Source organism: Oncorhynchus nerka, linkage group LG20, assembly GCF_034236695.1.
Source record: "Oncorhynchus nerka isolate Pitt River linkage group LG20, Oner_Uvic_2.0, whole genome shotgun sequence".
NCBI lineage: Eukaryota > Metazoa > Chordata > Actinopteri > Salmoniformes > Salmonidae > Oncorhynchus > Oncorhynchus nerka.
This window is the reverse complement of record NC_088415.1, coordinates 69462984-69488024: the sequence shown is the minus strand read 5'-3', so window position 1 is coordinate 69488024 and position 25041 is coordinate 69462984. Positions and strand designations below refer to the sequence as shown.

General features: G+C 42.2%; 1 protein-coding gene across 13 annotated transcripts in view; it reads left to right on the top strand.

Moving 5' to 3' along the window:
• Window positions 1-25041, top strand: part of LOC115103026 (microtubule-associated protein 4-like) — a 61135-nt gene that overhangs the window by 20431 nt on the left and 15663 nt on the right. For 11 of the 13 annotated variants that reach the window (XM_029623598.2, XM_029623602.2, XM_029623601.2 and 8 more), the window contains exons 4-5: window positions 220-306; window positions 4491-5774. In XM_029623598.2, coding sequence (XP_029479458.1) covers window positions 220-306; window positions 4491-5774 — 1371 coding nt within the window. Of the gene's footprint in view, window positions 1-219; window positions 307-4490; window positions 5775-18552; window positions 19851-25041 lie in introns of those variants that run through there. The other 2 variants (XM_029623595.2, XM_029623604.2) reach the window with 2 other exon arrangements.

Genomic DNA, 25041 nt, shown 5'->3' with positions numbered 1-25041 from the left:
TTGTCTCCTTGTCGCTGTCTTCTCTGACCATCTGGACATTCATATTTCATAGCTAACTATGAGTTGTGTGATTGTGAATGATATTGCTATCTCCTTTGGGGGGTTTGGGATGGCTACTGATTTGTGTCTGTGGTGTACTAATCTGGTATTGGTAACTGACGTCTAATCTCTATCTCTCTGTCGCTCTCTCTCTCTCTCTCTCTCCTATCTTATCTCTAGGCCCAGTGTCTAGTATGATGGGAAAGCCTGGTGAGGGGAACCAGAACAAAGGAATGAAGGACAGCAACATGCCAGACTCTCTCATGGGTACTGCTTAATAATAATGTAAAGTGTTTATGTAACACCAGCATGTAGTTAGGGTTGTGACGGTCATGTAATTATGAATGACGGTATTTGGCCAGAGCCAAATGACCGTGGTCACCGAAATAACCATTTCGAATAGATAAAAAATAATACATACAAAATATATAATATATACATTTCTTTTTTTACGCACATTGGAATTGGAATCGTATTTACGCCCATTGTGTACGTTGTATGCGTCATCAATGGGCCGTGCGGTGCACTCCTTCAAGAAGTGAATGGGAGTCAATTGGGTGCTAGCTCAAAAACCCAAAATTAGCATGAATCCCATGAACAAGAAGTACAACATTACACATTTTTTTCTGAGAAATTAGATAATCAACTTGTTCTCTGTAATATCGTATAGCTTTGGAATAGTGACATTACGTAGGCCTACTTTCAAGGAAAATAGGCATGTTTCTCAACTCATACCCTGACTTTAAGAAGGGATTAAGTGACAATTAGCTTAGCTACCGCATGACGCAGCATGACAACGTGGATGCGATTGGTTGACAATCTGCTGTGTGTGGCATTATATGTTTCTCCATTCATTGCCCAATGGGATTCCTATCTCCTCCTTTCTCTAATATCTCTGACTTAACTCAACTGGCATTACAAAAATACAATCCATTGCATGAGCCACATCCGTTAACATCATTTGAATGAACATTCTACATTACCATGGAAATGTTTGCATCACAATACTAGGCAGCTATTGCTAGTGTACCCATGAGTTTACTAGTCAAATTTCCAAGAGTTTGCTTGTTTCAGCAAGGCGCAACAACGTTTCATCACGTTAAGAGTCCATGTTATGGAAGAAACGGACTCAACCACACGAATGCCCGACCGTCCCATCTTCAGTCAGCTGTTCATCCTCCCCCTCAGGGAACCAGTGGCAATATATCTCAAACTTCCCCTTTGGATGACTAAGTTATGTTAGGTTATGACGGTTCTTTTATTTTCATGATGGTCTTCACCCATAGGCTAACCATCGATTACACGGTTATACTGTAATACGGTAATTGTGCCAGCCTTACACGTAGTGCTTACCACTGTGTATTATAGCACAATATAATTGTAATAACCTATATACTAGAGTAGTTATAACACATAATAGAATAGTATTAACATGTTTGTCTTAATTCCACTCCCAGGTTTCTCCCAGCCAGGGATGATGAGCATGAACATGAATATGAACACGAACATGAACATGAACATGAATATGAACATGAATATGAACATGAACATGAATATGAATATGAACACGAACATGAACATGAACATGAATATGAACATGAACATGAATATGAACACGAACATGAATATGAACATGAATATGAACATGAATATGAACACGAACATGAACGTGAACATGAATATGAACATGAATATGAACATGAACATGAATATGAATATGAACACGAACATGAACATGAACATGAATATGAACACGAACATGAATATGAACATGAATATGAACATGAATATGAACACGAACATGAACGTGAACATGAACATGAATATGAACACGAACATGAACATTCATATGAACATGAATATGAACATGAACATGAATATGAACACGAACGTGAACATGAACACGAACATGAATATGAACACGAACATGAACACGCACATGAACATGAATATAAATATGAACACGAACATGAATATGAACATGAACACGAACATGAACATGAATATGAACATGAATATGAACATGAACATGAATATGAACACGAACATGAATATGAATATGAACACGAACATGAATATGAACATGAACATGAATATGAACACGAACATGAATATGAACATGAACATTCATATGAACACGCACATGAACATGAATATGAACACGAACATGAATATGAACACGAACATGAACATGAATATGAACATGAACATGAATATGAACACGAACATGAATATGAATATGAACACGAACATGAATATGAACATGAACATGAATATGAACACGAACATGAATATGAACATGAACATTCATATGAACATGAATATGAACATGAATATGAACACGAACGTGAACATGAACACGAACATGAATATGAACACGAACATGAACACGCACATGAACATGAATATGAATATGAACACGAACATGAATATGAACATGAACACGAACATGAACATGAATATGAACACGAACATGAATATGAACATGAGTATGAACACGAACATGAACATGAATATGAACATGAGTATGAACATGAATATGAACATGAACATGGGTTCAGGAGGTGTGGGGGGCATGGCTCCATTCCAGTCAGGCATGCCTTTTATGGGCAACCCTCAGAAGGCCTCTCCTCTGTTTGCCTCTGAGCCCCCCAAGCAGTCCCAGGCCCCCTTTAAACTCAATGGCCACTACCCCTCTGCCCCGGGTCACAGGTAAGAGGTTGTCTCACACAGAGCAGTTCAACTGGGGGCCTTGGGGTGATGTCCAGAAGTCCAGTCATCAGTTACAGTAAAACACAGTATCAAATGTCAGGAAATACAATAGGTTTTGATGATGATAGAGCTAAAATGTGACCATGAACAGGGTAAACTAGAACCATCACTTCTTCTAGAGGGTTCCTCAAAGTGCCCGCACCTTAGTAATCCAACGGGAACATTTGAGATATATTGCCACTGTTTTTTTTTATAAACGAATGCAGAACTTGTATTTAATAGCCAGCTAGTGGTATTAGCTGTTACTTACATAACGGTTACCTTCATGTAGCGGCCTTCAGAGCAGAAACCCAGTGCTGCTCCGGCATGAATTACAAGGTTCAAATCACACAACTCTTTAGCTTTATTATGCAATTCCTCAGATCTTACTGTAACTTTATAACATTTCTTTGAGAAGCAATAATAATTATGTGAGGATTCCTAACCTTATTTATTAGAAAGAAAGAAAAATCCTTAGACAAACCCCCCTCCCTCCCGCATCAAAGTCCTCATTGAAGTGCTCCGTTATATTTGGATACATATATAAAATATGGATCTTTAAATATTCATCTTGAGCTCCATACCCACCTTTGGCATTGCTTTCTGAGTGAGGCAGCCACATAGACTAGAAGTAATGTGCCTTCTGTCAGGAGGCCAAACTGAGGCTTTGGATTAAAGATGCACTCTTCACTTTTTAAATACCAATACTGCATGAAACATAGATGATAATGATAATCAGATCTGCTGCACATGTTGTTTAGCATAGACACATAATCAATGAAGGAAGGACATTAAGGAAAATAGCACATTAATCAATTAGAGAAGAGGGCGGCGATACACTATGTAGAAGAAAAATACATGATCATTAATTGGGGGGAGAGAGGGGAGAGGAGCTTTTCATTATTTTTCATTTCTCTCTGCCCTGCCATGTTAAGTATTGGAATGGTACTACCCATCAGTATTAACTAAGACGCATGGACGCAGAGAGGTTTTGGCCTTGTTATATCTTTATCACAACATCATATATTTATGATTTTATGTAAATATTGTCTTCTTCTAACACTGTCCTCCTCAGTATTTTTTTGTTCTGGGTACCCCATGTCACATGACCCCTTCCTCTTGATTCATTGTTTGTCTGTGTTGGTCTATGTGACCTGCCTCTGTTGTTGTTATGCAGTCTGCCTGTTCCTTGTACATTCATTCATTTGCTCATCCGCTCATGCGATGTGCTGTCGAGTGAACAGTAAACATCACACTGCTCAGTCTCAGCACAATCTCCATTCTCCCCCTGCCTCGCCCCAGCAGGGAGAATCACACCCAATCAGCTGCAAGCTCGGAGCAGTGCACACACAAAAAACTGTCCCTCTTAAGACTAACATGTAATCCATAAGCCTAAAATTCACATCTATAAGCCTACTGGCCAGGCCGTAAATAAATTATAGTGGAGGTCGTGTCAGTATGACTTAACTTACATCAGTTCAAAACTGAAGGCACAATTTTATTTCACACAATTGATTGAATCATTTTTATTTGTCATTTAAAAAAGAACCAATTTTACTCAGTGGTTGAGTTTCATACATTTTGGTCGGATAAGATTTTACACATAGCAATGAATGGAGAGGATTGGCAATTGGTTATTGGTCTTTTCTATGGTCTTTACTATGGGTAGTGACATTCCTTCCTCCTCTCTGCTCATCAAGAAGTTTGGACAAACCCAAACTCCTGGGCAGGTGGTGAGTCCAGGCTGCAAGCCTCAGCGGGTCTCCCCCTCTCCTCCAGCAACTCAGTGGAGGAGAGCCCCTACTCCGACCCCCTCAGCCCCCACGGCTCCCACAGCCAGGAGACCGGCTCTGGGGACGAGAGGGGGAGTGAAGGGGTCAACAGCAGCAGCAAGCAGCAGAAGAGGAAGAAGAAGAAAAGGAGGTCCAGGGAGGAGGTGTATGACTTATTGGACAGGCAGGAGGCTCCGGATGCAAAGGAGGAGGAGGGCGAGACAGAGAGCGGAGCCTCAGACGGCCCTCTGAGCCCATCCTCCCCAAGCAAGGAAGAGAGCTGGGAGTGTGAGATCCGAGGGAGGGGTGGGGGTAGGGTCAGGGGCAGGAAGAATAAGAGCAGGATGAAGCTCCCAGAGGAGTGGGGGCCAACACCCCAGGAGCCAACGACACCTCATGCCACACAAGCGTCGGTGGCCCTGGAGTCTGCAATGGTAAATGCCTCTGGTCTCTTAAGTTCAACCCTGGAGAACATCTCCTCCCTCGTAGCCGGCCCCCAGACTAACCCCTTTAGCAGTTTTATAGAGGACACCAAACCCTCTCACACCCCCACTGCCCCACCCCTCACTGAGAACCCCAAACCCAGTCACATCCTCACCACAGACCCTGCCCTTACAAACACTTTTACCAGTATGTTTGAGCAACCTTCCCCTGCCAAGGTAAACATGGACTGGGAGGCTGAGACTCCTGTTAAAAACACTGCCGCTACCCTCCATTATGAACCCATGTGTATTGATGACTTTCAAATGCCCCCGCCCTTAGCCACTAAAGATGTCCTACCTCCCAAGAAGGCTCTCTCTTTCACTGACAAAGATTCTTCTGATCATAGTCGTCCTGAGGTCATGTCGTCTACTTCTGACCAGAAGCAGCTGGGCCCTCAGAGCTCCCCTGCTCTTAGCCCCCAGGTCTCGAAGACCTTCCTCTTCCTAGACTCTGCCCTGCAGACCCCCCAAGCCAGCACTCCTGCTTCACAGCCCCAGTCCCAGACGACCACACCCCAGGTCCCTCCTCCAAACACCACCACCTCCTCCTCTTTCCAGACCACTCCTCCTCCACTGTTTAGCCACTCCTCCCAGCCTGGTCACGACACTCCCAGTCCCCGCCCTGCAGTGGGCTCAGGCCTCAACCCTGCAGCCCCGCCCTTTATCCCCACCACACTGCCACTCACAGAGCACCAGGAGCCACCGCTGCCAGAGCCCCCCCTGCTGGAAGGTTGGTGACACTGAAGAGGGGACATATCTATCAGTATGGGGGTGAATGATGACATTATAGTGCATGGTTCTCTCTGTGGACTGGGCCTGCTGTTGCTCGGCCATTATGTGTTTATTAGCACTGGTAATAACATGCTAACTAATTACACTGCTCTTTAACCTGACTGTGTCTGACTGGGCCTTGGGTCCCTCTTACCTAACTGACTGTCTGGCCTGTCTCTGTAGTACTGTACTGTTGATGATGATGATTATAATAGCATATTCATTGCTATGTGTCTGTCTACCTACCTGATCATGTCAGCTGACCGGTCCAACTCGTTTTACCTCCTATCTCTCTCCTTTCTAACACTGTAATCATATACTAATGACTACTGTTTCTGTAGATTACTCTCTGTGTGACTCTCGAGTGAATGCGCTCTCCTTGGGATAGAAATAGCTAGCTTTCTCCCCCCTGATTGCCGCTATCCTAAATTGCAACGAGTAATTCTATACCCTAACTCTTTGACATCGAGTCAACTTTTCTTCACTAATCAAAGGGATGTTGGTTTGCAGTGTGATTCTCTCTCTTTCTCTCAAGAGACTGCTTTCCCCTTGACTAAATTATGCTTTTGTTCCTCAAATTGCCTAAGCTGACTGAGGAGTCACTAACAGCTTTTCTTTCACATTCTCTTTCTACTTGTGTGTGTGAATTCACTTTCAGAACCATTTTGAATGTCTCAAAATGTTCCCGGCTAGAATTCTTAGATATGTAATTTGACCATTTAAAAAAAATACACATTTTACTTTCATGCAATTTTTGATTGGAGATATTAAAACATATTTTCACTCAAATTGTGAATTGCTTGATGTGGAAGTTATCATGTAAGTGAACTGAAATGACTGAAAGCTATGTTTTGTCTTTTCTCTCCCCCATGTGTACTGTATCTCCTGATGATGGCTCTGATGATGATGCTAAATAGGTGAGTTACATTTCCATTGTTGCCTTTGAAAATATTTCGATGTTTCTCATCAGTGGAATAATATGAAGGGAAACCCAGTGTTTATTTCTTTCCTATTTACTACAAATGTCTGACACAGGTTTTTGTTCTTTTCAACATTTCTTGTACTTTGCCCGTCTCACATTTGGCTATATATATATTCCATGTCAGGAAAAAGCTGGCACGTTTTCTAGTTTGCTCATTCGGTTGAGAGTAAGTTTGCCATAGTTCCGAGACTGTCCTGTGTTGGTCCTTCTCATTTTGTTTTCTTGGTTGGAGATTCCAAGGACTGCTAGGTTGTCACTTTCCTAAATTGCCAGACGGGCAGTGTGTAAGGTTGTTGTAGGGACGCTGTTCCTCCTTCCTGGATAACACCAGTGTTTTTGGTTGACAAATGGTGGAAGTCAGTAGCATACTGCTTGTCTGTCTGCACCCCTCACATTCCCTTACTCAACCCATTCATCCCCGTCAGCAGTCTGTTAATGGGTAATTTATAGATGACCAGGTAGGCGGGTTGGTGTGTGGAGGGACAGTGAGGGACCAGCCTCTGCTGGCCTCTCTGTATTCTCACCCCACTTCCTCCTCCCTCAATCACCGTCTTTGTTTTTCTCCCCCCCCCCTCACTCTCCCCCTAGCAGCCTCTCTGTTTTGTTGCCTTTCTCTCTCCTCTCTCTCTATTTCTCTCTCCTCTCACTCTTTCTCGCTCCTCTCTTTGTCTCTCTTCTCTCTCTTTCTCTCTCCTCTCTCTTACTCTCCCTCTATCTCTCTCCTCTCTCTCTTTCTCTCTCATCTCTCTCCCTCTTTCTCTCCCCTCTCTCTCTATGTCTTTCTTCTCTCTCTTTCTCTCCCCTCTCTCTCTATGTCTTTCTTCTCTCTCTTTCTCTCTCCTCTCTCTCTTTCTCTCTCTTTCTCTCTCCTCTCTTTATCTTACTCTCCCTCTTTCTCATATCTCTCCCTCTTTCTCTCCCTCTCTCTCTCTTTGTCTTTTTTATCTTTCTTTCTCTCTCCTCTCTCTCTTTCTCTCTCATCTTTCTCACTCCTCTCTCTCTTTGTCTTTCTTCTCTCTCCTCTCTTTCTCTTACTCTTTCTCTCTCCTCTCTCTCTGACTCTCTTCTCTCTCCACTCTCTCTCTTCTCTCTTTCTCTCTCCTCTCTCTCTTACTACTTCTCTCTCATCTCTCTCTTATTTCTCTCTCTCTCTCTCTCTCTCTCTCTCTCTCTCTCCTCCCTCCCTCCCTCCTCCTTCCCTCCCTCCCTCCCTCCACCCCCTCCCTTCCTCTCCATCCTCCTCTCCCTAATGCAATATTGATGGCTGGGACTTTTTTGCAGTTACGTAAAGCACACAACCTGTCTTTTTATAGCCGGTGATCAGGGTGTGTGCAGTAGGCAGAGGGAGGCAGACGCTCAGTGGCTGTGCAGCGCGGTACTGCAGTCAGGGTTATCACAGCACTCCACCAAAGGTCTGTGTACTGGTACTGCTCGGCCCTGCTGCATAGTCATTATTCTGGTCAGCTGAGCACAGACCATCCTTCCACCAGTTAAACAAAGAGACCATCCAAAAGAGCATGCCCAGCCTGGCAAAGCATATAGCTACCACAGTCGCCACTATGGTACTGATTGAGACGGGCAGTGCTGTGCAGTCTTTCTGTTTTTACGTCGTAGATACCTTTCAGTAAATACTTCATCATCATGCTGTCGGTTTTAAGTGCAATTCTGTGTTTCACAGTGAATATCATCACACTGGACCATATATGTTGGTGCTATTTTAGTGTTGTTTATAAGATTGAAAATCCACGCTATTTTTCACGATTTACTAAAGCTGCAATATGTAACTTTTTGTTTTGGGGGACCTGACCAAATTCACATAGAAATGCGATATATAGATCTGTCATTCTCATTGAAGGCTAGTCAAAGAAGAGATAGAGCTGTTCTATGTGCACTATTTCTATGCTTCCCGTTCTTAAGTTTAGTTTTTGCGTCTTTTACTTTCAGTTTTGTACTCCAGCTTCAAAGAACTGAAAGTACAATGTTTTTGGTTATGGAAAATATATTTCACAGCGGTTTAGATGGTACAATGATTCCACACACTATACTTGCTTGTTTTGTCACATAAACTGACATTTTAGGAACCAGGAAATAGGGGAGCGATTTCTGCATAATTCACCTTTAATTGACCAATGAGGCCATCATCTGGTGGTTCAATAAATGACTGGTGGTTATATCAAGGTTTTATCTGTAGCTGTGAATGTGGTCTAACTGGCTGAAGACACCTCATGAATATTACAGAATGATAAAGCGAGAACACACCTGTGAATATTCTGCTTGAGGCAGCAGCCCTGGGAACCGCAGTCCTACTTTTAGCCACTCGCCGTATAAAAGAGCACTCTAATATGAAAACGGAAAAACTTTTCAGTATAATGAAAACTAGACAAGTTGTCATCATGATAACCTGAATAGAACGTTTAATTGATTTTAAGCTTCAAACCAGAGAATATCAATGTAATCACTTTCCTCTTGTGGAAACAAGCGCTTGGATCTTGGATTGAGAACAAGATTTCATGTTGTCAGTACAATAGGCCTGAAGCTGAACATAAATATTGAATGATAGCAGGATCAAAACGAGGACACTTGAAAAACAATAGCAGTCATCTCAAATGCTAAACATTTGTATGAGCTTTTGGTCTTAAAAAGGGTTCAGATATTTGACCAGGTCACTATGCCCATATGGGCAACATTCTTGTTGTTGAAACTGGATCAATTATACTATGATAGCTACTAACTAAGGTTGATAACTATGATCAAAACATATCATACTGCAAATATATTCACAATTATCATCATTTTGATTCGAAAAAACAGATTCCAATAATAACATTTCTGGTGACCCTCATTGATATTACAGGAATTCATTGAAAGACAGCTCACTGCATTTCCTCACAGTTATGTGTTCTGATTTCTCAGCCAGGCAAATGATGTCTACAAAGCCAATATTAAACTCCACTCAGCCAGTGTGGTCTTTTTCCATGTCTCAAGCCTTTCCATTTTTTTTTACCCTGTTTTCGTTTAGGGGCATAATTTGGTAGAATGATTGGATTCAGTTTAACTGGTGTATCCGGATCAGTCCGCTGGACCATCAGATGTGTGAATTCATATAACTCTGATACTTCATTCGATGTGACACTTTATTTGACTTCATCTAACCCGATTTTGTTGCCATTCCACAAGATAGATTGTAAGAGATGAGTCTCCCGCCGTCTTTTCCTTTGTCCTTTCTCTCCATCATTTGGAGTCCTCTCTCTCTGTGTCCCTCTACTTCTCCTCTTCTTTATGTGTTCATTTGGAGTCCTCTCTCTCTATGTCCCTCTACTTCTCCCCTTCTTTATGTGTTCATTTGGAGTCCTCTCTCTCTCTATGTCCCTCTACTTCTCATCTTCTTTATGTGTTAATTTGGAGTCCTCTCTCTCTATGTCCCTCTACTTCTTCTCTTCTTTATGTGTTCATTTGGAGTCCTCTCTCTCTATGTCCCTCTACTTCTCCCCTTCTTTATGTATTCATTTTGGAGTCCTCTCTCTCTATGTCCCTCTACTTCTCCCCTTCTTTATGTATTCATTTGGAGTCCTCTCTCTCTATGTCCCTCTACTTCTCCTCTTCTTTATGTGTTCATTTGGAGTCCTCTCTCTCTATGTCCCTCTACTTCTCCTCTTCTTTATGTGTTCATTTGGAGTCCTCTCTCTCTATGTCCCTCTACTTCTCCCCTTCTTTATGTGTTCATTTGGAGTCCTCTCTCTCTATGTCCCTCTACTTCTCCCCTTCTTTATGTATTCATTTTGGAGTCCTCTCTCTCTATGTCCCTCTACTTCTCCCCTTCGTTATGTATTCATTTGGAGTCCTCTCTCTCTCTATGTCCCTCTACTTCTCCTCTTCTTTATGTGTTCATTTGGAGTCATCTCTCTCTATGTCCCTCTACTTCTCCTCTTCTTTATGTATTCATTTTGGAGTCCTCTCTCTCTATGTCCCTCTACTTCTCCCCTTCTTTATGTGTTCATTTTGAGTCCTCTCTCTCTCTATGTCCCTCTACTTCTCCCCTTCTTTATGTGTTCATTTGGAGTCCTCTCTCTCTATGTCCCTCTACTTCTCCTCTTCTTTATGTGTTCATTTGGAGTCCTCTCTCTCTATGTCCCTCTACTTCTCCCCTTCTTTATGTGTTCATTTGGAGTCCTCTCTCTCTATGTCCCTCTACTTTTCCTCTTCTTTGTGTGTTCATTTGGAGTCCTCTCTCTCTATGTCCCTCTACTTCTCCTCTTCTTTATGTGTTCATTTGGAGTCCTCTCTCTCTATGTCCCTCTACTTCTCCTCTTCTTTGTGTGTTCATTTGGAGTCCTCTCTCTCTATGTCCCTCTACTTCTCCCCTTCTTTATGTGTTCATTTGGAGTCCTCTCTCTCTATGTCCCTCTACTTCTCCTCTTCTTTATGTGTTCATTTGGAGTCCTCTCTCTCTATGTCCCTCTACTTCTCCCCTTCTTTATGTGTTCATTTGGAGTCCTCTCTCTCTATGTCCCTCTACTTTTCCTCTTCTTTATGTGTTCATTTGGAGTCCTCTCTCTCTATGTCCCTCTACTTCTCCTCTTCTTTATGTGTTCATTTGGAGTCCTCTCTCTCTATGTCCCTCTACTTCTCCTCTTCTTTATGTGTTCATTTGGAGTCCTCTCTCTCTATGTCCCTCTACTTCTCCTCTTCTTTATGTGTTCATTTGGAGTCCTCTCTCTCTATTTCCCTCTACTTCTCCCCTTCTTTAAGTGTTCATTTGGAGTCCTCTCTCTCTATGTCCCTCTACTTCTCCTCTTCTTTATGTGTTCATTTGGAGTCCTCTCTCTCTCTCTATGACCCTCTACTTCTCCTCTTCTTTATGTGTTCATTTGGAGTCCTCTCTCTCTCTATGTCCCTCTACTTCTCCTCTTCTTTGTGTGTTCATTTGGAGTCCTCTCTCTCTATGTCCCTCTACTTCTCCTCTTCTTTATGTGTTCATTTGGAGTCCTCTCTCTCTATGTCCCTCTACTTCTCCTCTTCTTTATGTGTTCATTTGGAGTCCTCTCTCTCTCTCTATGACCCTCTACTTCTCCTCTTCTTTATGTGTTCATTTGGAGTCCTCTCTCTCTCTATGTCCCTCTACTTCTCCTCTTCTTTGTGTGTTCATTTGGAGTCCTCTCTCTCTATGTCCCTCTACTTCTCCTCTTCTTTATGTGTTCATTTGGAGTCCTCTCTCTCTATGTCCCTCTACTTCTCCTCTTCTTTATGTGTTCATTTGGAGTCCTTCTCCTCTCCATCTCTCCATCCTTCCTTTGCCTTTTCTCTCTCGTCCTTCCACGTCATAGCAGCCTCTCTTTGACTGGGTGCTTGTTGCCATGGATATGGGAGGCGGTTTCCGTAGAGATGGAACAACTCAGGACTGCTGAGATGAAAAAAATGGGGTGTGACAGTCTGGAGGTTGGATTCCAGAAATAGAATTCTCTGACATACTTCCTCTCTGCTCCAAGGCTGTTATGGTATGAGGTGATTGTGCTCAGTAGAATTGGTTGTTAAACTGGTATTCACTGGACACAGACATATCACTAACAATATCACTCACACTGGACACAGACATATCACGCACACTGGACACAAACATATCACTAACATTATCACTCACCCTGGACACAGACATATCACTAACAATATCACTCACACTGAACACAGACATATCACTAACAATATCACTCACACTGGACACAGACATATCACTAACATTATCACTCACACTGGACACAGACATATCACTAACATTATCACTCACACTGGACACAAACATATCACTCACACTGGACACAGACATATCACTAACATTATCACTCACACTGGACACAGACATATCACTAACATTATCACTCACACTGGACACAGACATATCACTAACATTATCACTCACACTGGACACAAACATTTCACTCACACTGGACACAGACATATCACTCACACTGGACACAGTCGTATTACACAGAGAATGGTACACTGGAACATATGGAAAATGGCTCCATACTGGCATTGGTGGCTATTATAATTAGAGTGGAGAGGGGTCTATTATAATTGGAGTGGAGAGGGGGTCTATTATAATTGAAGTGGAGAGGGGATCTATTATAATTGAAGTCGAGAGGGGATCTAATAATTGGAGGGGAGAAGGGGTCTATTATAATTGAAGTGGAGAGGGGATCTATTATAATTAGAGTGGAGAGGGGTCTATTATAATTGGAGTGGAGAGGTGGTCTATTATAATTGAAGTGGAGAGGAGATCTATTATAATTGAAGTGGAGAGGGGATCTAATAATTGGAGTGGAGAAGGGATCTATTATAATTGAAGTGGAGAGGGGATCTATTATAATTGGAGTGGAGAGGGGATCTATTATAATTGAAGTGGAGAGGGGATCTAATAATTGGAGTGGAGAAGGGATCTATTATAATTGAAGTGGAGAGGGGATCTATTATAATTGGAGTGGAGAGGGGATCTATTATAATTGGAGTGGAGAGGGGGTCTATTATAATTGAAGTGGAGAGGGGATCTATTATAATTGGAGTGGAGAGGGGATCTATTATAATTGGAGTGGAGAGGGGATCTATTATAATTGGAGTGGAGAAGGGATCTATTATAATTGAAGTGGAGAGGGGATCTATTATAATTGGAGTGGAGAGGGGATCTATTATAATTGAAGTGGAGAGGGGATCTAATAATTGGAGTGGAGAAGGGATCTATTATAATTGAAGTGGAGAGGGGATCTATTATAATTGGAGTGGAAAGGGGATCTATTATAATTGGAGTGGAGAGGGGATCTATTATAATTGAAGTGTGGAGGGGATCTATTATAATTGGAGTGAAGAGGGGATCTATTATAATTGGAGTGGAGAGGGGATCTATTATAATTGAAGTGGAGATGGGATCTATTAGAATTGGAGTGGAGAGGGGATCTATTAGAATTGGAGTGGAGAGGGGATCTAATAATTGAAGAGGGGATCTATTATAATTGGAGGGGATCTATTATAATTGGAGGGGATCTATTATAATTGAGTGGAGAGGGGATCTATTATAATTGGAGTGGAGAGGGGGTCTATTATAATTGAAGTGGAGAGGAGGGGATCTATATATAATTGAAGTGGAGAGGGGATCTATTATAATTGAGTGGAGAGGGATCTATTATAATTGAAGTGGATTGGAGTGGAGAGGTGGAGTGGAGGGATCTATTATAATTTGGAGAGGGATCTATTATAATTGGAGTGGAGAGGGGATCTATTATAATTGGGAGAGGGGGTCTATTATAATTGAAGTGGAGGGGATCTATTATAATTGAGGGGATCTATTATAATTGGAGTGGAGAGGGGATCTATTATAATTGGAGTGGAGAGGGGATCTATTATAATTGAAGTGGAGATGGGATCTATTAGAATTGGAGTGGAGAGGGGATCTATTAGAATTGGAGTGGAGAGGGGATCTAATAATTGAAGTGGAGAGGGGATCTATTATAATTGGAGTGGAGAGGGGCTCTATTATTATTGAAATGGGGAGGGGATCTATTATAATTGGAGTGGAGAGGGGATCTATTATAATTGGAGTGGAGAGGGGATCTATTATAATTGAAGTGGAGAGGGGATCTATTATAATTGAAGTGGAGAGGGGATCTATTATAATTGGAGTGGAGAGGGGATCTATTATAATTGGAGTGGAGAGGGGATCTATTATAATTGGAGTGGAGAAGGGATCTATTATAATTGAAGTGGAGAGGGGATCTATTATAATTGGAGTGGAGAGGGGATCTATTATAATTGAAGTGGAGAGGGGATCTAATAATTGGAGTGGAGAAGGGATCTATTATAATTGAAGTGGAGAGGGGATCTATTATAATTGGAGTGTAGAGGGGATCTATTATAATTGGAGTGGAGAGGGGGTCTATTATAATTGAAGTGGAGAGGGGATCTATTATAATTGAAGTGTGGAGGGGATCTATTATAATTGGAGTGAAGAGGGGATCTATTATAATTGGAGTGGAGAGGGGATCTATTATAATTGAAGTGGAGATGGGATCTATTAGAATTGGAGTGGAGAGGGGATCTATTAGAATTGGAGTGGAGAGGGGATCTAATAATTGAAGTGGAGAGGGGATCTATTATAATTGGAGTGGAGAGGGGATCTATTATAATTGGAGTGGAGAGGGGATCTATTATAATTGGAGTGGAGAGGGGGTCTATTATAATTGAAGTGGAGAGGGGATCTATTATAATTGGAGTGGAGAGGGGTCTATTATAATTGGAGTGGAGAGGGGGTCTATTATAATTGAAGTGGAGAGGAGATCTATTATAATTGAAGTGGAGAGGGGATCTAATAATTGGAGTGGAGAAGGGATCTATTATAATTGAAGTGGAGAGGGGATCTATTATAATTGGAGTGGAGAGGGGATCTATTATAATTGAAGTGGAGAGGGGATCTAATAATTGGAGTGGAGAAGGGATCTATTATAATTGAAGTGGAGAGGGGATCTATTATAATTGGAGTGGAGAGGGGATCTATTATAATTGGAGTGGAGAGGGGGTCTATTATAATTGAAGTGGAGATGGGATCTATTAGAATTGGAGTGGAGAGGGGATCTATTAGAATTGGAGTGGAGAGGGGATCTAATAATTGAAGTGGAGAGGGGATCTATTATAAATGGAGTGGAGAGGGGCTCTATTATTATTGAAATGGGGAGGGGATATATTATAATTGGAGTGGAGAGGGGATCTATTATAATTGGAGTGGAGAGGGGATCTATTATAATTGAAGTGGAGAGGGGATCTATTATAATTGAAGTGGAGAGGGGATCTATTATAATTGGAGTGGAGAGGGGATCTATTATAATTGGAGTGGAGAAGGGATCTATTATAATTGAAGTGGAGAGGGGATCTATTATAATTGGAGTGGAGAGGGGATCTATTATAATTGAAGTGGAGAGGGGATCTAATAATTGGAGTGGATAAGGGATCTATTATAATTGAAGTGGAGAGGGGATCTATTATAATTGGAGTGGAGAGGGGATCTATTATAATTGGAGTGGAGAGGGGGTCTATTATAATTGAAGTGGAGAGGGGATCTATTATAATTGGAGTGAAGAGGGGATCTATTATAATTGGAGTGGAGAGGGGATCTATTATAATTGAAGTGGAGATGGGATCTATTAGAATTGGAGTGGAGAGGGGATCTATTAGAATTGGAGTGGAGAGGGGATCTATTAGAATTGGAGTGGAGAGGGGATCTAATAATTGAAGTGGAGAGGGGATCTATTATAATTGGAGTGGAGAGGGGCTCTATTATTATTGAAATGGGGAGGGGATCTATTATAATTGGAGTGGAGAGGGGATCTATTATAATTGAAGTGGAGAGGGGATATATTATAATTGGAGTGGAGAGGGGATCTATTATAATTGGAGTGGAGAGGGGATATATTATAATTGGAGTGGAGAGGGGATCTATTATAATTGAAGTGGCGAGGGGATCTATTATAATTGAAGTGGAGAGGGGATCTATTATAATTGAAGTGGAGAGGGGATCTATTATAATTGGAGTGGAGAGGGGATCTATTATAATTGGAGTGGAGAGGGGATCTATTATAATTGGAGTGGAGAGGGGATCTATTATAATTGGAGTGGAGAAGGGATCTATTATAATTGAAGTGGAGAGGGGATCTATTATAATTGACTAAATATACTAAATAAAGACAAAACAAAGGAAATAAAGGTCAGAACGTGACAAATACATTATGGGCTTTATCTTGCATTTCAAAGATGATGTTACAAAAAAATACAAATCAACACGTTTTTGTCTTTGTTATCTTTTACCAGATCTAATGTGTTATATTCTCCAACATTAATTTCACATTTACACAAACTTCAAAGTGTTTCCTTTTAAGTGGTATCAAGAGTATGCATATACTTGCTTCAGGTCCTGAGCTACAGGCAGTTAGATTTGGGGATGTCATTTTAGATGAAAATTGAAAAAAAGGGGCGGATCCTTAAGAGTTTCAGACTTGCCTAGTTAAAATAAAGGTTCAGTCTAGTTAAAGCGAGAGTCATCTTTCTTAGAGAGATGCAAACATAAACAGACAGAGGAATATGTTGGACATGGGTCTTGCGTAACAATGTCCATTCATGAGAAACTGGACCGTTAGAGCGATGTAATGAACAGAGACAAGGGCTCTGTTTGGGGAATGAGGCTGACTGTTGTCATAGACAGACGTGTTGCAGTGTGTTGTCTAACTTTGACCTAATATTGTGTGTAGGGCTGTGGAAAACACTGCTGTTTGGGAAATATGTTGACCAGTGAGGCTTCAGTATGGTGCATTTGTATACTTATCTGAGGAGTGTTGTGTCAGTGCATCAGTATCTTATGTGATCAACTCAAACAATTGCCATCATGACTTTGCAGTGTGAATTCAAATGTGATATTATTGAAATCTAATATCGCTTATGCTAGCGGCACATGATCTCAGAAGTTGACAATGTCCTGTGTGATTCCAATATGTTCAGCGTTTTCCCCATATCAACCCCATTGTACTGTACTCCTTGAACAATACATTCCCTCTTTGACTATCCCCTTATACAGTAAATGGGGGACTGTTTTGGGGCGATTAAGTCACCTTCAATAATTTATATTGAATTCGTTTTTCCTCAGGCAGCTGGAGGTGGGATGGTGGCAGGGTGGTGGAAGGGGGGGATATCATCAGAGATTGAATTATTTTTGTCTGCCTTCCACAACAGTTGTGAAGAGGGAGGGGTCTAGTACAGGACTGAACCAGTGATGTTAGAGTGAACATTTGGACAGCGTGTTGGTGTGAAGAAGGTTGGCGGGTGTGAATTCAGTTCACACAGGTCTGGATGAGGTGTTTATAACTAGGAGCACTGGGGTTTTTAAGGGTATACTGCATGTCAATGTAGTGTTATCACACACTTTTTTCGAGGCCAGTCGTTCAATACCGTCCTAACAGCCCATAGCATGTGGCAACAGCAGACAGAAGGAACACAGTGTCCACAACCAAGTCCACAAACAACAAACACAATAAACAAAAGAGTCAAATGCTCCAGGCAGGGCCATGAGCCAGAGATGCACACCCAGGGCCCCTAACGGGGGCAGGAAGGCAGGGTGGAGGAGAGGGGCAGTGGGTGCAGTAGTGGGCATGGAACTAAGTGAAGAACTGGAGATGACAGAACAGCATTGAACGCAAATGTATACCACCAGAACCAGGAAGAGATGTGTAGCACTAATGGATGCTGTGACAAAGAGGACAAATTCATTCAAGTAGAATGGCAGTGGAAACTGGCCCTGTATCGCCCAAAGCTGCTCTCTCTCTCTCTTTTCTGGGTTTCTAATATAATGCCGAGCTGCCTGTCAATGAGGAGTCAGAGCTGCGGTTTATAGAACATCAAGGGAGGGTGTGTGTATTAGTTAGTGTGTGTGTCAGTGACGTTCGTTTGTGTGTGTGTGTGTGTGTGTGTGTGTGTGTGTGTGTGTGTGTGTGTGTGTGTGTGTGTGTGTGTTTGTGTGTTTGTGACTTAGCTTACTGCTCGAAGGCATGAGTTGAGAATCTGCTCTAGCGAATGGGGATATGTTCCGTGGAGTCATGTGACCAAAGCTCTGTTAGGGCTGTGATGTCAGAGAGGGGGAGAAATGGAGAGAGAGAGAGAAGGAGAGAGAGAGAGAGAGAGAGAGAGAGAGAGAGAGAAGGAGAGGGAGCAGCATTCAGTTCAGCCTCACAGCTTCATCTGATCAGTTCATAGCACAGAGAGAAACACACAATTACTACACCAGCACACAAATAGTCTGTACTTCACAGAAACACCAAATACCAAAGATAGAGTACATTACCAGCCTTCCTTACAGCCAAGGGAAGATTCCTTTACTTTGCTGTCTAGAAGAATCTAGAAGATTCTAGAAGAATCTAGAAGCAGCGGAGAGAAGAGAGAGAGAGGTGAGGATGTCTTCTCTCTCCAATCAGCAGCAGCAGAGTGGTGGAGGTGGACAGCGCTGTGAGTATACTGAGCTGGGCAAGGTGCCCTCTGTCTCTATGGCGTCTCCTCAGCAGGCCCCCCAGGGCTGTGACCGGCAGCAGGACCAGATGGGACCACAAGGTTTCGGGGGCAGCCCAGGGGCACCCAGGCTAACTGACGAGGACAAGCTGTCAAGCCTCTTTGATGGACCTTCATCTGGATCAGGGTTCAAGGTGGAGTCGTCTGACCTCAAGGTGCCAGGGAGGATGGGTGTTGGACTCGGGGCACCTTTGGGTCTGGGCAGTGCTTGGGAGAGCCCCACAAATTCCCTCTCCTCTTCACCCTCTCCAGCCTCCCCTGGGAAACTCTTCTCTACCCCGGGACGAGAACACAGGGCCAATGGAGCTGCAGCCCTGCGGGTGTCACCTGCTGTGCAACATGACGCCTCACCGTTCCCCAACACACAAAAGGTGGACAACTGTGTATGGAATCCTTCCTTCTCTGGGCCACCCCACACAGGCCTTAAGCCTGCTGTTCAGACTTCTGCACCTGCACCTGCAGACAACTACTGTGTCATTGGTGTTGTCAACGACAACTACTCTAAGGGTGGAAACTGCACTGTGTCAGGATTCTCTGAAGACCGAGATGAGGACACGGGGCCTACTTTACCTCGAGGAGGAGGGACCGAGCAGCAACACAAAGCCGTGAGGCGCGCCATTTCTGACTGCTCCCACCTGTCTGTGCCGGGTAGCTTTGACTTCTCCCAGTACCCAGTGCAGCCTGGCGGACTAGTGGACCTGCCCTCACCTGGAAGTAACATTATGGGGTCCAAGTCTCCACACTCGGCTGTGCAACAATCTCTGACAGTGGGGGAGGAGAGAAAGACTGTGTCGCCCACACTCTCTCCTCTGTCCCCACTGAGCCCTGTCAGGGCCCCCAACTCCCCTCCCCCTAGGAAAGGTACTGGTAATGGGATGTCACAGAGCCAGAGTGAGAGTGTCCTACTGCCGGTTCCCCTCACTGGAAAAACCTTCAACATCATCAATACCAAAAGCTCCATTGAGGGTAGGTGACTGATATGATTTGAGGCCTATTCCTCTTGGTGTTTGGACTAGCTCGCATTACCACATTATAACATGTTGCTCATATACACCTTAGACCTGGCTCCTCTATCTCTCATTGGTTATGTAAATATTGGTGTACACTGATTTAAGTACTTAGATTTGGGAGTTTATTTGGGATGCCTGACCATATAGATCAGTGGGCAGTGGTATTCGTCTGGGCTGGCTGTTTGTTTTAACTATGATGGAGTGCTGAAAGAGAAAATGGAAGGAGCCAAAAGAAGAATGGATGTAATGAAAATTAAAAAACAACAAAAAATACAACAACAACTAGAAGTTGTGGTTTTTGGTATATTTTTACTAGGATGATGTGCTTCTTCAACAATTTAGGGTTTTAAGGGAGCAGAAGGGTTTACAATTCGGAAAGAATAATTGAAAGGAAATGTGTACATCCATTGTTGTGTCTACACTCCATCAACATTTTGCTTTGACAAAATGTCACAGGCACCAGAATACCACCGTTGAGGAGGTCTGGGGTTTCATACAGAATGAATAGTATGTGCGTCAAGTTCCTCTGAATATGAATGTATATTGAAATGCTGAGGTTAATTGACCATCTCAAACTCCCATCTCTTCAGATGACTGTGTTGTTCAGTGATACATCACATCAAGTGGCACTCCAACAAGTACCTAGCACTAAAGGAAGGGTGTGTGATGGATTTGAAGTCTGGGTATCCATTTAAACAGAAAGTAGGCATTTCTGGTGGCACCATGTGGGGACTGGGGACTCTTGGGAATGCTTTCAAATTGCATGACTACTCTGTGTTTGTCATATATACACTTAGATTCAATAACACTAGACAAGCAGGCAGTCTGGAGCCTAAGGCCATTTTGCTTGCACTATATACTGAATGTACAAAACATTAGGAACATCTGCTCTTTCCATGACATAGACTGACCAGGTGAATCCAGGTGAAAGCTATGATCTCTTATTGATGTCACTTGTTAGATCCACTTCAATCAGTGTAGATGAATGGGAGGAGACAGGTTAAATGACTATGTTTAAGCCTTGAGACAATTGAGACATGGATTGTGTGTGTGTGCCATTCAGAGGGTGAACGGGCAAGACAAAATATTTAAGTGCCTTTGAACGGGGTAGGGTAGTAGGTGCCAGGCACACCAGTTTGTGTCAGAAACTGCAACACTGCTGAGTTTTTCACGCTCAACAGTTTCCAATGTGTATCAAGAATGGTCCACCACCCAAAGGACATCCAGTCAACTTGACACAACTGTGGGAAGCATTGAAGTCAACATGGGCCAGCATCCCTGTGGAAACCATTCGACACCTTGTAGAGTCCATAACCTGACAACTTGTGACTGTTCTGAGGGCAAAAGCAACTCAATATTAGGAAGATGTTCTTAATGTTTTGTACACACATTATTAGAGCTCTCTTTCACCTACAGCTAGCCTATCGCTATATATCTCACAAAGACACCATCATGACAATGATACATCTACATCCTTCAACTTGCGACAGTAGGGAGCAAGCAGAAATAGCTGGCAGCATCCTCCTGCTGTAACAAGGGTAGTTTATACCTCATGGATGAAAGTCATGGGGAAATGATCTCTCTGCTTATGTGGCTGTGTGTTTCTATATAATGCAAGGTCATTTCAAAGACATCCTGTACAATATGCACACATGTACTAGTTCTAGCAAATGAGCTATATGCATCATCACTTCATATTTGTGTGTGCATGTGTTTGTGTGTGTGGGTGGGTGGGTGGGTGCATGCATGTGTACGCGTGTATATGTATGCGTGAGTCTGGTGTGTGATGCTGGTCGCCTGCAGTAAAATATCATGAGCACCATCATGTCCCTGTGTGTTAGTCATGCTCTATGTGACAATGTGTTTACACCACTGGCCAGGCATACAGGACGGCTCTATATTAGTCTATAGTCTATGTTTATACCACTGGCCAGGCATACGGAACAGCTCTATATTAGTCTATAGTCTATGTTTATACCACTGGCCAGGCATACAGAACAGCTCTATATTAGTCTATAGTCTATGTTTATACCACTGGCCAGGCATACAGAACAGCTCTATATTAGTCTATAGTCTATGTTTATACCACTGGCCAGGCATACAGAACAGCTCTATATTAGTCTATGTTTATACCACTGGCCAGGCATACAGAACAGCTCTATATTAGTCTATTTTAGTCTATAGTCTATGTTTATACCACTGGGCAGGCATACAGAACAGCTCTATATTAGTCTATAGTCTATGTTTATACCACTGGCCAGGCATACAGAACAGCTCTATATTAGTCTATAGTGTCTATAGTTTATGTTTATACCACTGGCCAGGCATACAGAACAGCTCTATATTAGTCTATAGTCTATGTTTATACCACTGGCCAGGCATACAGAACAGCTCTATATTAGTCTATAGTCTATGTTTATACCACTGGCCAGGCATACAGAACAGCTCTATATTAGTCTATAGTCTATGTTTATACCACTGGCCAGGCATACAGAACAGCTCTATATTAGTCTATAGTCTATGTTTATACCACTGGCCAGGCATACAGAACAGCTCTATATTAGTCTATAGTCTATGTTTATACCACTGGCCAGGCATACAGAACAGCTCTATATTAGTCTATAGTCTATGTTTATACCACTGGCCAGGCATACAGAACAGCTCTATATTAGTCTATAGTTTATGTTTATACCACTGGCCAGGCATACAGAACAGCTCTATATTAGTCTATAGTCTATGTTTATACCACTGGCCAGGCATACAGAACAGCTCTATATTAGTCTATAGTCTATGTTTATACCACTGGCCAGGCATACAGAACAGCTCTATATTAGTCTATAGTGTCTATAGTGTATGTTTACACCAATGGCCAGGCATACAGAACAGCTCTATATTAGTCTATATTAGTCTATAGTCTATGTTTATACCACTGGCCAGGCATACAGAACAGCTCTCTATTAGTCTATAGTCTATGTTTATACCACTGGCCAGGCATACAGAACAGCTCTATATTAGTCTATAGTGTCTATAGTGTATGTTTATACCACTGGACAGGCATACAGAACAGCTCTATATTAGTCTATAGTATATGTTTATACCACTGGCCAGGCATACAGAACAGCTCTATATTAGTCTATAGTCTATGTTTATACCACTGGCCAGGCATACAGAACAGCTCTTTATTAGTCTATAGTGTCTATAGTGTATGTTTATACCACTGGCCAGGCATACAGAACAGCTCTATATTAGTCTATAGTGTATGTTTACACCACTGGCCAGGCATACAGAACAGCTCTATATTAGTCTATAGTCTATGTTTATACCACTGGCCAGGCATACAGAACAGCTCTATATTAGTCTATAGTCTATGTTTATACCACTGGCCAGGCATACAGAACAGCTCTATATTAGTCTATAGTGTCTATAGTGTATGTTTATACCACTGGCCAGGCATACAGAACAGCTCTATATTAGTCTATAGTCTATGTTTATACCACTGGCCAGGCATACAGAACAGCTCTATATTAGTCTATAGTGTCTATAGTGTATGTTTATACCACTGGCCAGGCATACAGAACAGCTCTATATTAGTCTATAGTCTATGTTTATACCACTGGCCAGGCATACAGAACAGCTCTATATTAGTCTATAGTCTATGTTTATACCACTGGCCAGGCATACAGAACAGCTCTATATTAGTCTATAGTGTCTATAGTGTATGTTTATACCACTGGACAGGCATACAGAACAGCTCTATATTAGTCTATAGTATATGTTTATACCACTGGCCAGGCATACAGAACAGCTCTATATTAGTCTATAGTCTATGTTTATACCACTGGCCAGGCATACAGAACAGCTCTTTATTAGTCTATAGTGTCTATAGTGTATGTTTATACCACTGGCCAGGCATACAGAACAGCTCTATATTAGTCTATAGTGTATGTTTACACCACTGGCCAGGCATACAGAACAGCTCTATATTAGTCTATAGTCTATGTTTATACCACTGGCCAGGCATACAGAACAGCTCTATATTAGTCTATAGTGTCTATAGTGTATGTTTATACCACTGGCCAGGCATACAGAACAGCTCTATATTAGTCTATAGTCTATGTTTATACCACTGGCCAGGCATACAGAACAGCTCTATATTAGTCTATAGTGTCTATAGTGTATGTTTATACCACTGGCCAGGCATACAGAACAGCTCTATATTAGTCTATAGTGTATGTTTACACCACTGGCCAGGCATACAGAACAGCTCTATATTAGTCTATAGTCTATGTTTATACCACTGGCCAGGCATACAGAACAGCTCTATATTAGTCTATAGTCTATGTTTATACCACTGGCCAGGCATACAGAACAGCTCTATATTAGTCTATAGTGTCTATAGTGTATGTTTATACCACTGGCCAGGCATACAGAACAGCTCTATATTAGTCTATAGTCTATGTTTATACCACTGGCCAGGCATACAGAACAGCTCTATATTAGTCTATAGTCTATGTTTATACCACTGGCCAGGCATACAGAACAGCTCTTTATTAGTCTATAGTGTCTATAGTGTATGTTTATACCACTGGCCAGGCATACAGAACAGCTCTATATTAGTCTATAGTGTATGTTTACACCACTGGCCAGGCATACAGAACAGCTCTATATTAGTCTATAGTCTATGTTTATACCACTGGCCAGGCATACAGAACAGCTCTATATTAGTCTATAGTGTCTATAGTCTATGTTTATACCACTGGCCAGGCATACAGAACAGCTCTATATTAGTCTATAGTCTATGTTTATACCACTGGCCAGGCATACAGAACAGCTCTATATTAGTCTATAGTCTATGTTTATACCACTGGCCAGGCATACAGAACAGCTCTTTATTAGTCTATAGTCTATGTTTATACCACTGGCCAGGCATACAGAACAGCTCTATATTAGTCTATAGTCTATGTTTATACCACTGGCCAGGCATACAGAACAGCTCTTTATTAGTCTATAGTCTATGTTTATACCACTGGCCAGGCATACAGAACAGCTCTATATTAGTCTATAGTCTATGTTTATACCACTGGCCAGGCATACAGAACAGCTCTATATTAGTCTATAGTCTATGTTTATACCACTGGCCAGGTATA